At 33.6% G+C, this 13137-nt stretch overlaps 2 protein-coding genes across 3 annotated transcripts in view; one reads left to right on the top strand and one right to left on the bottom strand.

Moving 5' to 3' along the window:
• Nucleotides 1-13137, top strand: part of LOC145305885 (protein FAM221B-like) — a 519245-nt gene that overhangs the window by 335789 nt on the left and 170319 nt on the right. The window lies entirely within an intron of this gene.
• The window catches only part of LOC145306152 (ATP-binding cassette sub-family C member 10), a 107796-nt gene that overhangs the window by 19424 nt on the left and 75235 nt on the right, over nucleotides 1-13137 (bottom strand). The window contains exons 42-49 of the mRNA XM_080148130.1: nucleotides 12876-12972; nucleotides 11520-11604; nucleotides 11148-11223; nucleotides 10726-10841; nucleotides 10427-10527; nucleotides 9157-9230; nucleotides 8722-8788; nucleotides 246-342 (exon numbers count right to left, since the gene is read on the bottom strand). Of these exons, the coding sequence (XP_080004256.1) occupies nucleotides 246-342; nucleotides 8722-8788; nucleotides 9157-9230; nucleotides 10427-10527; nucleotides 10726-10841; nucleotides 11148-11223; nucleotides 11520-11604; nucleotides 12876-12972 (713 nt within the window). The remainder of the gene's footprint in view (nucleotides 1-245; nucleotides 343-8721; nucleotides 8789-9156; nucleotides 9231-10426; nucleotides 10528-10725; nucleotides 10842-11147; nucleotides 11224-11519; nucleotides 11605-12875; nucleotides 12973-13137) is intronic.

Below are 13137 nucleotides of genomic sequence, written 5' to 3'. Positions count from 1 at the left end.
GAAAGTACAATTATAAGATTAAAACCAGTTTTTTAGCCCTGAGGTGCCGAAGGCACGGTGTAAAAAAACTATTTTTATTCTTATGATTGTACATTTTTATAATCGTAGAAAGCTGGATATAAAACGATGCTAGACATAGTTTTTTCGTATTCATGAGAACCGGTTCCTATCCACCGGATTCAAATGAATACGAGCAATTATATTCTTCAAACTTTTAATTTTATGATGAATCTAAATAAATTCCTGAATAAGAAAGGTTGTTGGGGGATGATGGCTAAATGTTCTCTGAGTTCTTCCAATTCCAACTGGGAAATATTCACATTGTCTATGTAGATTTCACCACTAAAACAAAACAAAAATTATTTTAGATTTACAAAAAAAAAACTTAATTTGAGGGGGAGGGGGGTGGAAGGGTGTTGGTACCCTGCCCCCCAAAAGTTATTAATTTTCCCAGGACCTATCAGAAGCTACCCTGTAAAGGAGAAGCATATTGGTTCCGTGGCTAGCGAAATCCTTCAGTACAGACAGACACACACACACATCCTAGCTATTAGTTTATTATCCTATTATATAAAGTAGTAAGCTTTTTTTGTCTGTAGCGAAGGATCTCGCTAACCACTGAACCGATAAGGTTCTCCTTTTCAGTAAAGCTTTTTATAAGTCCTGAGATGGTTTTAGGCTATTTCATTTTGATAAATAAGTCCAGGTATGGGTTTAGGCTATTTTTCTGCCCTTCCATACCCCTTAGAATATAGATACCCTAGATACTAGGGGCGCATCCGCTAGTAGGGATACAAAGCACATTAATAATAACTTTGGGTACTTTTATCAAATTTTGATTGGTTGGTCCAACTTTTCAACCAATGATCTAAATAATAGAACCCGATCGGTTCAGCGGTTACCATGATCTTAAGCTTGAAACAGACAGATGGACAGACATTATTCTGCTTTGTAGATATTACTAGCGGCTTCGCCCTTGCCTCTAGGGGCTTTGCCCAAAGAGTTAATTTAAATTTTTTTAAATAAGTATTTCTGGTACTGCCATTTATTTTGAAGTAACTGCCTAAAAACAATTTTTTTTTGGGGGGGGGGGAATTTTCATTTTTGGGGGGTTGGGGGTGTTCCTTCTACCCCCCAAGAAAATAGCTTAAAACCATCACAGGACCCTGAAGAGTAGAATCCGATCGGTTCAGTGGTTACTGAGATCTTAAGCTTCAGACAGATAGACAGACGGGTGGACTGACATCGTTCTAAACTGCGAACCAAAAAGTTAGGCAAATCTGAATTTTTCAATTAGCGGCTGCGGTTTTAATTTTCAATGGATGCACTATTAATATTATTTGTAGATATATCCTTTGATTAATAGTTTCCAATGTTAAATTGCTTAAAATTAACGTCAGTGAATCACAATGACTAAAAATATTCATTTGGAGGGAAAATAAGTGAACCAAAAAGATATGCAAATCCTAAAAAAAGATTTTATATTGCTAATTGTTCATCAATTTATAGGTTATTGTCGCTAAAATCGGTAAATTTCAATCAAATAACACATTAACATATGATATATCATTAAAAAAAGCATTAAATATTATGGAAATATATATTTTCTATAAAACAGATAAAAAACAGATCTATTGATTTTTAATGCGCCCTCCGTTGGCTCCCTTGACCTCTAGAAGTCTCTTATCCATTGAGGAGGTCAGCTTAAGCACTGTAGAGGCTGGTACAGAGACTGCGGCCTCTTGTATAGCTTTCTAGAGGCCATCAACAGAGGAAAACTGGCGTCCATCTGCATAAATTTGACGTTTTATGATACTCCAGTAATTTTCAATGGGGTTAAGGTCATGGGAGTTGGCCGGCCAATCCATAATTTTTGCTTCGACAATACCTTTTTTCTTCAGGTGATCCATAGTGTACTTGGAAACGTGAGAACGAGCATTGTCCTGCATGAAAATGAATTTTCTTTTAGCTGCAGGTTTTAAAGCCTTATACCAAGGGAAGAAGGCTCTGTCTAACAGGCTACAGTAATTCACGGAGTCCAGTTTTATACATTTTTTTTACCTTGTATGGTCCAACAACTTGGTCCCCTATAATACCAGCCCAAAACATAACCCCTCCACCCCCCTGTTGACGCCTATAGCGAGTTCCAACGTTTTGCTTGTTTAGAACCCAACCACTAGCCCAACCATCAGGGCCATCCAGGGTAGCACGACACTCGTCAGTAAAAAATACCTGGCTGAAGTCAGTCTTTAAGTACTTGACTACCCATTCTAGACGTTTGAGCTTGTGGTTGTAGGTCAGGGGACAGGTAATGAGAGGTTTTTTTACCTTACCCATACTTTTTAGCACACGGTTCCTAGTTGTCTTAGGAATATCAGGCAGCCCAGCCCTCTGAAATATAACTTGGCTGCTAGCATGTTGGTTTCTTGCCAATTCTAGCTTAATTTGTCTCAATTCGCGATCACTAAGTGTCCTCCTCCCCCCATTTTTCTCTTTTTTTCTTTTATTTCTTTTCAGCTTGCCTTCGTTAAAATATTTTTGCACTGTTCTGTGATCACGGCCAAGTTTTTTGGCAATTTCTAATGTATCATTGCCCTCACTAAAAGAGTATGAATTTTAGCCTTTTCTTGCTGACTTAAGTCCTTTTTACGACCCATAATTCTGAAAAGAAAGTAAATTTGCTTATTTTTTTGGTTCGGTAAAATTTAATTTTAACATGAAAATAAGTAAAAAAAAACACTATAGATACAAAAAAAAAATAACTTTTGCTTTTTTATGATGTTGTCACCTTGAAAACAAACAACGTACTGAAGCTTCTGTACAAAAAACTTGTTCCATAGACAAAATATCTAAGAAATAGATATCTGCATATTTTTTTGGTTCGCAGTTTATTTTGTACATATTATAAGATAAGATGTTTGGTAAAGATATTGTTAATGTTTACAAAATTGAAAAGTAATGATCTAATTTCCACAAAATAAATTATATTAGATTTTCTTCTGGGATCTAAAGGGATAAGACAATGAATTATAAATTAATGTACATCCCAATTAATGATACACCAAACTATCCCTTCTATAAGTTACAATTAGTGGTTGAAACGTTGGACCCGTAATTTAAAGAAGCAACCAATCATATTAAAAAAAGTACCTAATTAATTAGGAAATCTTATTATAAAACGTTGGAGACTTTTACTTTTACATTCTTTGAGCATTGTGAAGTAGAAAGATTGCAATGTAACCTAATTTTAGAATGACAACCAAAGTGCTTTACTCTATACTTATCCTGTAATAGAAAACTACATTCTCAAAAATCATAATATATCCAAGACACATTGCGTGATACTATAGACGTTAAAAATAAAACATACTACTATTGCTATGCAAGGCAATTAACAATTAACCCGTGTCCGTGGCTCAACACGTAGCGCATCCGCTCGTCATTAGAAAGGTGATATGTTCGAATTTCGGTCTGAAACTAAAGGCGTTAAAAATGGTTCATACTGCTACTTTGTAAGATTCGCGACATAAAAAGTTAGAGTAGGAGGAATGCCTTTTCCCAAAACAGGCGCAACTCATTACCATGCACAGTTAGGACAAAGGTCATGCAATGAAAAGGGTTGGTTGTCTGATGGGTGTTGATACCCTAGGCGATTGAGCGCGTTTCATTGCAATTTAAAATGCAGAGTATGTTCAAAGGTGACGTGGAGAGGATTTTTACCCAATGCTGGAGTCAATAGGTAGTCAATAACAATTAACAAAAAAATTTTGAAGGGAAATAAACAGGCGCAACGCATTATCTTTCAATGTGAGGACTTCCAGGAAAAGGTCATGCAATCAAAGGGTTTGTCCTCTATTGAGTTCTACTTTACTTCACCGACATAGATAAGATAGTAAAAATTATAGAATGAGAAAAAAATTCCATGAATAAATTAGATTGAACTTATTGAATATTTATTCCTAATCTAGTATCTATCTCTATCTTTAGTCTTAAACCCTTATAATCTCTGAAGTAGTTACGCAGGACAGGAGGGGACATTGGGCTGTTTATTAAACTAGTCCCCAAAGTCTTTTAATAATATTTTATTATTCGTTGGCTCAACAACTTTGGAGACTTTTAATTGGTTGGTTCACTAAGATGGATTTTTAAACGTTTCAACCACTTATAGTATCCCACAGAAGAAGTTATTTTGTTTATAATCATTGGAGTTGTACATTAATTGTCGGCCAATGTCTTATCCCTTTATATCCGTGTAGTTACGGCACAATTTCTCAAGGATTAATTCAAGGATCAAATACATAGTTACAAGAAAATAAGGATGACAACATCCTTAGAAGCAAAGCTCTAAAATCAGACGAACAAACTTTTACACTTTACAAAGTGTCAAAATTTAATAAGCAGTGCATTCATTTATAAGCCATAACAAAGTTGTATGTAAATTTGTTGCTAAATTGTTTAATTAAAGGATTATGTTCTAATTTATACCTACATTTTATATCATACAAAAAAAGTTAAAAAATCAAATTTATCTAGATGTTGGTAACTATTAAAAAACTGGTTTTAATCTTATATTTGTACATTTTATATCCGCGGAAAGCTGTTTATAAGGCGTTGCGAGAAATAACCATTAAATACTTTGATTATCCTTAATGCAAGACTTTCTAAGTATATGATCATAGATTAACCAATTTAACTTTAGATATCACCAGGGATCTTAGGGTTAAGACAAATTAATGTACATCTTCATTCTTAATAAACAAAATTACGCCTTCCGTAGTTTATTATTAGTTAAAACGTTTGGACACTACCCGTTTAAATTAACTAATCAAAATTTAATAAAAGAACCAAAATCTTATAATAAGATGGTTAAAAACTATGGGTACCAGTGTAATTTAATGTCCAATGTCCCCTTCCTACCTAGATATCAGCACTATTTTACATAGATTTCAATGAACTTGATACAAACACTTTTTTTTTAAAATAGACATAAAAAGTGTAGATAATCAACCCATTATTTGGACCAATAATAACATGGTGAAGTAACAGTCTGATTACATTATTGATAAAAAAGACATTTTTTATTATTCTATCCATATAATAAAATCTAGATATATCAAGAGTCCGTTTTCAATAAAAATTGTATTGAGGTTCACAAAGGGAGGGAGGGAATATCGGACTCTAAATTTCACTGACAACCAAAGTTTGGACCACGCTCGCCCATTGGTTAACTTAAAAACTTTTATTGAATTTTGATTGGTTGGTTCAAAACAAGTATTGTCAAAACTCTTCAACAACAAAGGTAATTTGTTTATCATGACTGGGGATGTTTTTTAATCTATCATACTATAAGATTCCTGGTTTCAAATAACACTTTTGCCTCCCTTTTAAAAATTCTCAATTCTTTGTATTTTTATTTAAAAGTGAAGTACACATATTATATTGCAGTGCTGTAAAAAGTAATGTGTATGTCTTTAAGTAATGTCTATGTGTGTGTGTGCGTGTGTGAATGTTAGTGTACGTATTTATGTGTGCATGTGTATGTGTGTATGAATGTTAGTGTGCGTCTTTATGTGTGCATTTGTTTGTGTGTGTGTGTCTTTTTATGTGTAGGTTTGTATGTGTGTGTGAATTTTGGTGTATGTCTTTATGTGTGTGTTTGTGTATGTTTTTATATGTGTGTATGTGTGTGAATTTTAGTGTATGTCTTTATGTGTGTGTGTGTGTATGTGTGTGTGTGAATTTTGGTGTATGTCTTTATGTGTGGGTGTGTGTGTGAATTTTAGTGTATGTCTTTATATGTGTGTGTTTGTATGTCACGTGTTTGTATGTGTGTGTATGTTTTTATGTGTGTGTGTGAATGTTGGTCTATGTCTTTATGTGTGTGTGTAGGTTTCTGTGTGTATGTGTGTGTAAATTTTAGTGTATGTCTTTATAGAATAGGATAATTAGGTTAAATTAGAGTATATATATGGGGGCAGGAAGAGTTATCCTGGTACCCAAAGATTTATAACTACGTTTTCTTATTTGTTGGCTCAAAAACTTTGGGTACTTTACAGAAACTTTTATTGGCTGATTCAAGCTAGAAATGTTAAAGTTTTCTAACCGATAGTTTTTATCTACAATTTCAAACCCGCGGCATTAGCGTAAATGACAGCGTGCCTGCTTGTATTTGAGGTGTCGGGTTTGAGGGGGAATGCCTTGGCACAAAAAGAGGCTTATCTATTTGAAAGTAAAAGGAGAGACAAAAGTGTAATGGTGGCACTTCTTGTGAATAGTTTATTATTTGATTTGTCTTTATCACAGAGGTCTAATGTATTTCATGGATCTTAAGGGATAAGACAATTAAAGATTATTTGATGTACATCCCAAATTAAGATAAACAAGATCACTGCTTCTGAAGATTAAAATTATTGGTGAAAAAGTCTGGACACTTCTAGTTTCTAACCAACCAATCACAATTCAATAAAGGTAAGTTTTTTACCAAAAAATAAGTTAACATGGTTAAAAAGTTTTGATACCAGTGTTATTTACAGTCAAATGTCCCTTTCCTTCCTGGATTTAATGTCTTTATAATCCTGGCTTAGTCCACATTTTCATGCCAATTAACTTACATTTCATCCAGGGAGGAAGGGAACATTGAATTGTAAATATCACAGGTACCCAAAGTTTTATAAACACTTGTTATCTTATTCGTTTGCACAAACACTTGGGGTTCTTTTAGTTAATTTTTATCGGTAGGTTTTAAACTAGTGGTGTCCAAACTTATTCACAATAATTTTAATCTTCAGAAATAATTGTGTATTAATTTATCATCCATTGTCTTATCCCTAGAGATCCCTGCATTTTATACTCTTGTATAAGTAGGCAGGGATGAAAGGAAAGGCCATGGATGATTAATAAATCTTCCCCCACTAAATTAGCCAACCAATTGCAGAATAAGTTTCTAAAGTTTGGGGGAAAGATTCATTTACAGTACATTATCCCCTCTCTCTGTCTCCAATAATGTAGGTTGTTGGATGGTTAGCTAGACCAGCAATTTAGATTAAAACAGAGATGGGTTTTTAAAAGATGAATGCCGCGTTTCTTGATTGATTGATTGATTAAACAGAGTATACAACTATTTATTTAATAATTTCGCTTTTGTTGGTACGGCATTCATGGATGAAAAACAAATTATCTTTAATCCATTTTTGCTGCATATTAATCAATGCATCTTTTTAGAGCTGTGTTAGACATTATACAAATGGCTAAAATAAAAATTTAAAATTTTGAAGTCTTAAGTTGTATACTCTGTTGAAATTCTATCGTCTTCGTTCAATCAATTAATGTCTAAAAAATATCGAAAAAACGCAGCATTCATCTTTCAAAACCCCATCTCAGTGGGATTAGAATTTTAAATATGATAAAAACCCGTCATAAAGATTTGCGGCATTCCCATAAATGGTTTTGTGCCTGCTTGCTGTCAAGGGGGGAGGTGTTAGGTTTGAGTTTGAGACGTACTAGAGTCTTTAAAAATGGTACCAACTGCTGCTAATTCTGGCACGTGACACTATTGTGAATCAGAGGAACCGGATTACCAATAAACAAGCCTATTAATTACAGGCACACTTAGGACATCCAGACAACGGTAGTACAATAAAACAGTTGTTTTTTTTCTGTTGGATATTACTTTACTTATTAAGCAATATTAATCCGTTAAAATAAACGATGCTGCTTTAGGGTCCTAAGTGGTCCACTTGAAGTCAAAAGATGAGGTTAAACTTTCTTATCGCTACAACAAGCACAAAAAGCATTACAATTATAAGACAAAGTATAGTTTCTTTACTCGATTTAATTGACAAATAGAAAAAATCTTCATTTATCTATTAAACCTAATTAAACAAACTATTAACTGATAAAATCAAATACTTTGCTAAATTCAAATAAACATTTAATTACATTAAAAATCTGAGCAAGTAAAAACGTTTATAATTAAGCAGCCAACTTTAGATAGATTTTTTTATACAGGTATAATTCTTGTTTTAATAATAAATGAAGATTCTTAAATTCAAACATTTTATGCCAATGCAACGGTCTGATAAAGTTTAAGATAATGTTTTTAATTTTTTTCTACCCCTATATGCTGTATTTACCTCTCTGTAAAAAGACTTAAAAAGAATGCGGATAATATATTTAAAATCCGCAACGTAATATTTCCATTTAGAATGTGGGTACTTACATCTTAGAAAGATGCATAATATTACTCTCTTTTCTATCCTAATATAAAAGAAACAGAATGTCTGTGAGTCTATCTGTGTGTACAGAAGGATCTGGCTAACCACTGGACCGATATTGTTCTCCTTTACAGTGAAGCTTGTCTTATGTCCTGGCAAAGTTCATAACTACTTTGGGCGAGAGTACCTCCACCCTTCAGAAAAATCCTCACTGAAGAATTCTTAGGAGGGAGTACATACTACATACTACATACTACATACTACATACTACATACCTTCCCCCAAAATGGTTATGAATCTTTACTGAACCTATAATGAGCCTCACTGTAAAGGAGTACCATATCGATCCAGCGGTTTTGAGACTTTAGCTTCAAGACACAGACATCTTGTTACATTTCTAAAAGGATGCGAGTATTTTCCATTAAACTACTAACATCAGTATGGACAAACAGAAACGGATAAGTGGGTGATAGAGAAGCCTAGCTGCGTGAAAAAAATAATTACTTACTTTTCAATATCCACAAGGCGATACAAGGTTTGGAAGATGGAGGTTTTACCAGAGCCAGTTCGTCCAACTAAAAAAACAGCAAGGATTCTACATCCATAAAAGCGAAGCTCTAAAATCATACGGTAGGATAAACGAAATAAATAAACATTAGAAGAGTGTCAGAACTTAATTAGCAGAATATAAAAATGTCCAATCGATCATGGTAATTCCTGTAACATTAGGTTACGACTAAGAAATTGTAGCAACTCTATAATCATTACTGCAGAACTTCCGTAAGTCCAATACTATCATGATCATTGATTATATTTAACTCTTATAGAAATATTTCAAATGATATACCTAGTCATTTAATAATTCACTTCGTTTTTGGAGTAATGATTCATATGACAATAAGGTTCAATGTAATAAGCAACAGCACACAAGCAAAAAACTCACCTATACCAACTTTTTCACAAGCTTTGACACTCATAGTCACCTTCTTCAATGATCTATTCAAATGTGTCTGGTATCTGAAAAGATTTTTAAGTAACTAAAATGATTCTTACGGGATAAGACAATGGGCGATAAATTTATATACATCCCCAATGACGATAAACAAAAGTAACTCTTCTGTAGATTAGACACTACAACGATTCAAAATTCAATAAAAGTACACAAAGTTTTTGAGAGCATCAATAAGATAGTGTAATTATAACACTTTGGGTACCAAATGTTCCCAGACTCCCTTAATCAATCTCACTGTCTGTATATCTATATATTTGATTCTCTAACTCATATCAACATTATTGATAGTTAGAACTCCATCGGAAGGCCATCCATACGGAGATGTTATACTATCTATCTATCTATACATCATATTAGCATTGTTTATAGTTAAAACACCATCGGTAGGCGACCCTTACGGGGATGTGTATTATATCTACCTATCTATTTATTTAACTATCTATCAACCTATCTATCTATCTATACCTCATATCAACATTATTGATAGTTAGAACTCCATCTGAAGGCCATCCATACGGAGATGTTATACTGTCTATCTACCTATCTCTTTATCTCCCTATCTATTTATATAACTATCTATCAACCTATCTATCTATCTATACTTCATATCAACATTATTAATAGTTAGAACTCCATCTGAAGGCCATCCATACGGAGATGTGTCTATCTACCTATCTATTTATATAACTATCTATCAACCTATCTAACTATCTATACCTCATATCAACATTATTAATAGTTAGAACACCATCAGAAGGCCATCCATACGGGGATGTGTCTATCTACCTATCTCTTTATCTACCTATCTATTTATATAACTATCTATCCATCTATCTATCTATCTATACCTCATATCAACATTATTAATAGTTAGAACACCATCAGAAGGCCATCCATACGGGGATGTGTCTATCTACCTATCTCTTTATCTACCTATCTATTTATATAACTATCTATCAACCTATCTAACTATCTATACCTCATATCAACATTATTGATAGTTAAAACACCATCGGAAGGCCACCCATAAGGAGATGTGTCTATCTACCTATCTATATAACTATCTATCAACCTATCTAACTATCTATACCTCATATCAACATTATTGATAGTTAAAACACCATCGGAAGGCCACCCATAAGGAGATGTGTCTATCTACCTATCTATATAACTATCTATCAACCTATCTAACTATCTATACCTCATATCAACATTATTGATAGTTAAAACACCATCGGAAGGCCACCCATAAGGAGATGTTATGCTGCCATGACTCTTTTCAGATGGTATGTTCTCAAGATACTAAAAATTTAATTCATGTTTATTTAGTAATCCTTTTAAATAGTTCATTCTTTATGCTCTAGAGGCCTCTAGGGGCCCTTGAGGTGGAGGGTGATTTTTGGGAAGTCCTTTTTTAAAGAGGCGATTTTTCAGAGAGTGGTGGTACCTGCTCCAAAATAGTTATAAACCTTTTCATTGCAATGTTGCAAAACTAACTACCTGAACACATCGTTCTACAGCAACAAATTCCTTTTCAGTTTCAGTGAATGAAGACACAAGGCCCGACAGTTTCCCGGTTATGCCAAGCGCGTAGCTTATGGCTAACCCCACCAAACCTTAATAAATAGATTGTCATTACATCTTAAAAAATTTATCATAGTTCCAGCTACGATTCAATTCAATTGTAAGTTTAAAATCCTAATTCGCGGGTCTCATAAAAACCATTAAAAAAAATATCCCTGGATTTTTAATAGCTCCTGTGACCGACAGGATTGATAGATCCATAAAAAAAATATTTGTGCCATATGAAGAGTCAGAAAATTTTAAGCTGTACCTACTGTTCCCGCTTTAAAATGGGACTGAAAGGGGAATTGTGCATCACCCTCCACCCGGATAAGGCTAAAATTTAAAATGAAAATAACCTGGATTTGCGCAGCTGAGGTTGTGTTCAATAACAGCTATGATGGCAACTCCAGCCACTACCCCACATCCAATCATCTAGATAGATATTGTTATAACTATAGGGTAAAAGCAACCAAAGACTTTCTTTTTCAACAACAACAAAAATAGCCTTAAACTATCCCGGTACGCATGCTACGCTTCCCATAAAAGGAGGACTCAATCAATATTTTTTTTAATCGCATCTAACTGTTAAAGAAATCATCATGCAAGTCTTAAATAGATAGGGCATTTCTTACATGTCTAAATTAACTGTAAGATCTATCCATAACGTACGGACCGACCCTAATTATAGAATAGCTTTGCTTTTAAAAATAGAAGTATTAATAGTTAACCTGTAGCCTGAGTTCTAGCCATTGACTGGCCGCTTGGGCTGCGAAAGACGCCTTCATACTACTCTCCAGATACTCTTTATTCTCCCTAAAATTAAAAAAATTATATATCTAAATATTTTTTTGAGGGGGGCCGTAAGTATTATATTAAAGTGGCCAAAGGGATACCTAATTATTACAGTTTTAATAATACATAAAGATATTTCTCGTATTTATTCGAATCCGGTGGATAGGAACCGGTTCTCATCCATACGAAAAAACTATTTCTAGCATCGTATTATATCCAGCTTTCTACGAATTTTATAATACGATGCGAGAAATAACTATTTTTGGTCTTTATGTGTAATAAAGATCTTAATTATCTAGGGTTCCTCGGAAACTTACTTTTTTTTTCGTAAAAAAAAACTTTCTTGAAGTTGCAAGGAACTATCAATATCAATAAAATTGTTTCTAGTATAGCTTTGAATATGTCCGCTAGATTAGAACTGGTTTTAATCTATAGTTATAATCTATAAAAACCATTCTATATTAATCTATAAAAAAAAGTTAGTTTCGAAAATTGTAACAAAACGAGAAATATCTGGTTAAATGAGAAAAATAATGTGCATCTGATTAGCATAATTATCCATTCATCTAAAAAATATTAGCTGGGATGCAATTCTTTAGAAATCTAGTTCATATAAAAGAGCGGAAACCTTTCTAAATTGTTACAGAAGAAGAAATAACTGGTTAAAAATGAAATAATAATATTGTGCATCTGATTAGCCTAATTGCTCAGCCACGCAAATATAAATAATTGCAAAGATGCAAATCTATGTAAAAATAGTAGAGTTCATAAATTTTCCAAAAGTAAATCATAAACTTTTAGAAAAACGTTGATTTGTGATAGGTCAGGTAAGGGCCATGATAGCCCCAAAAGTTACATCTGCCTAGAAAAGCCAAAGAAACGTAAAACTTTTCCCCTTTAGAAAGGAAAAAAGATTACCTTCCTTTCCTGTAACAGTCAAGATAAAAATGGACAAGGCACGCTTAATTTCATCCTACTATTATGCTTGCATTGGCATTTTTTGTTTGTTTAGTAGTGATAACTGATATGTTTAAAATTTAATCTCATGTCAAATTATACCATTCTAAAAACGGTTGTTAAAAGAGATAAATTCAGCATATTTAAAATGGGCGTACCGACATTTTTGAAACGTTTATAGAATTGCTTGGTTACATACCGAAATTATCATATCAAGTTTTAAATCTGTAGGAAAATTCTAACATGCCTCAATTTACGGTAAGAGCTATCCGTTACAGACACACACACGGAGATACCGTAACTATAGAAAAGATGCGCTAATAAAAACTAATTACCTGATAAATCTATGTGACTGATTCATGGCTCTGATAGTTGAGACTCCAGACAAGGTTTCAGCAAAATGTGAATAGATGGGAGACATGGAAACACTTCCTGAAACATGAAACAAGGATAACAATGTCCTAAGATTTTATATATCCTTATACTAAAGTAACAGGATGTTTGTTTGTCTGTGTATCTGTACCGAAGGATCTCGCTAACCGCTGAACCGATCGGGTTCTCCTTAACAGGGTAGCTTCTAATAGGTCCCGGGAAGGT

This window comes from Acartia tonsa, chromosome 14 (assembly GCF_053477335.1).
Source record: "Acartia tonsa isolate MP-2025a chromosome 14, ASM5347733v1, whole genome shotgun sequence".
NCBI classification, from domain to species: domain Eukaryota; kingdom Metazoa; phylum Arthropoda; class Copepoda; order Calanoida; family Acartiidae; genus Acartia; species Acartia tonsa.
The sequence above is the reverse complement of the archived record's forward strand: the minus strand, read 5'-3'. Positions and strand labels throughout refer to the sequence as shown.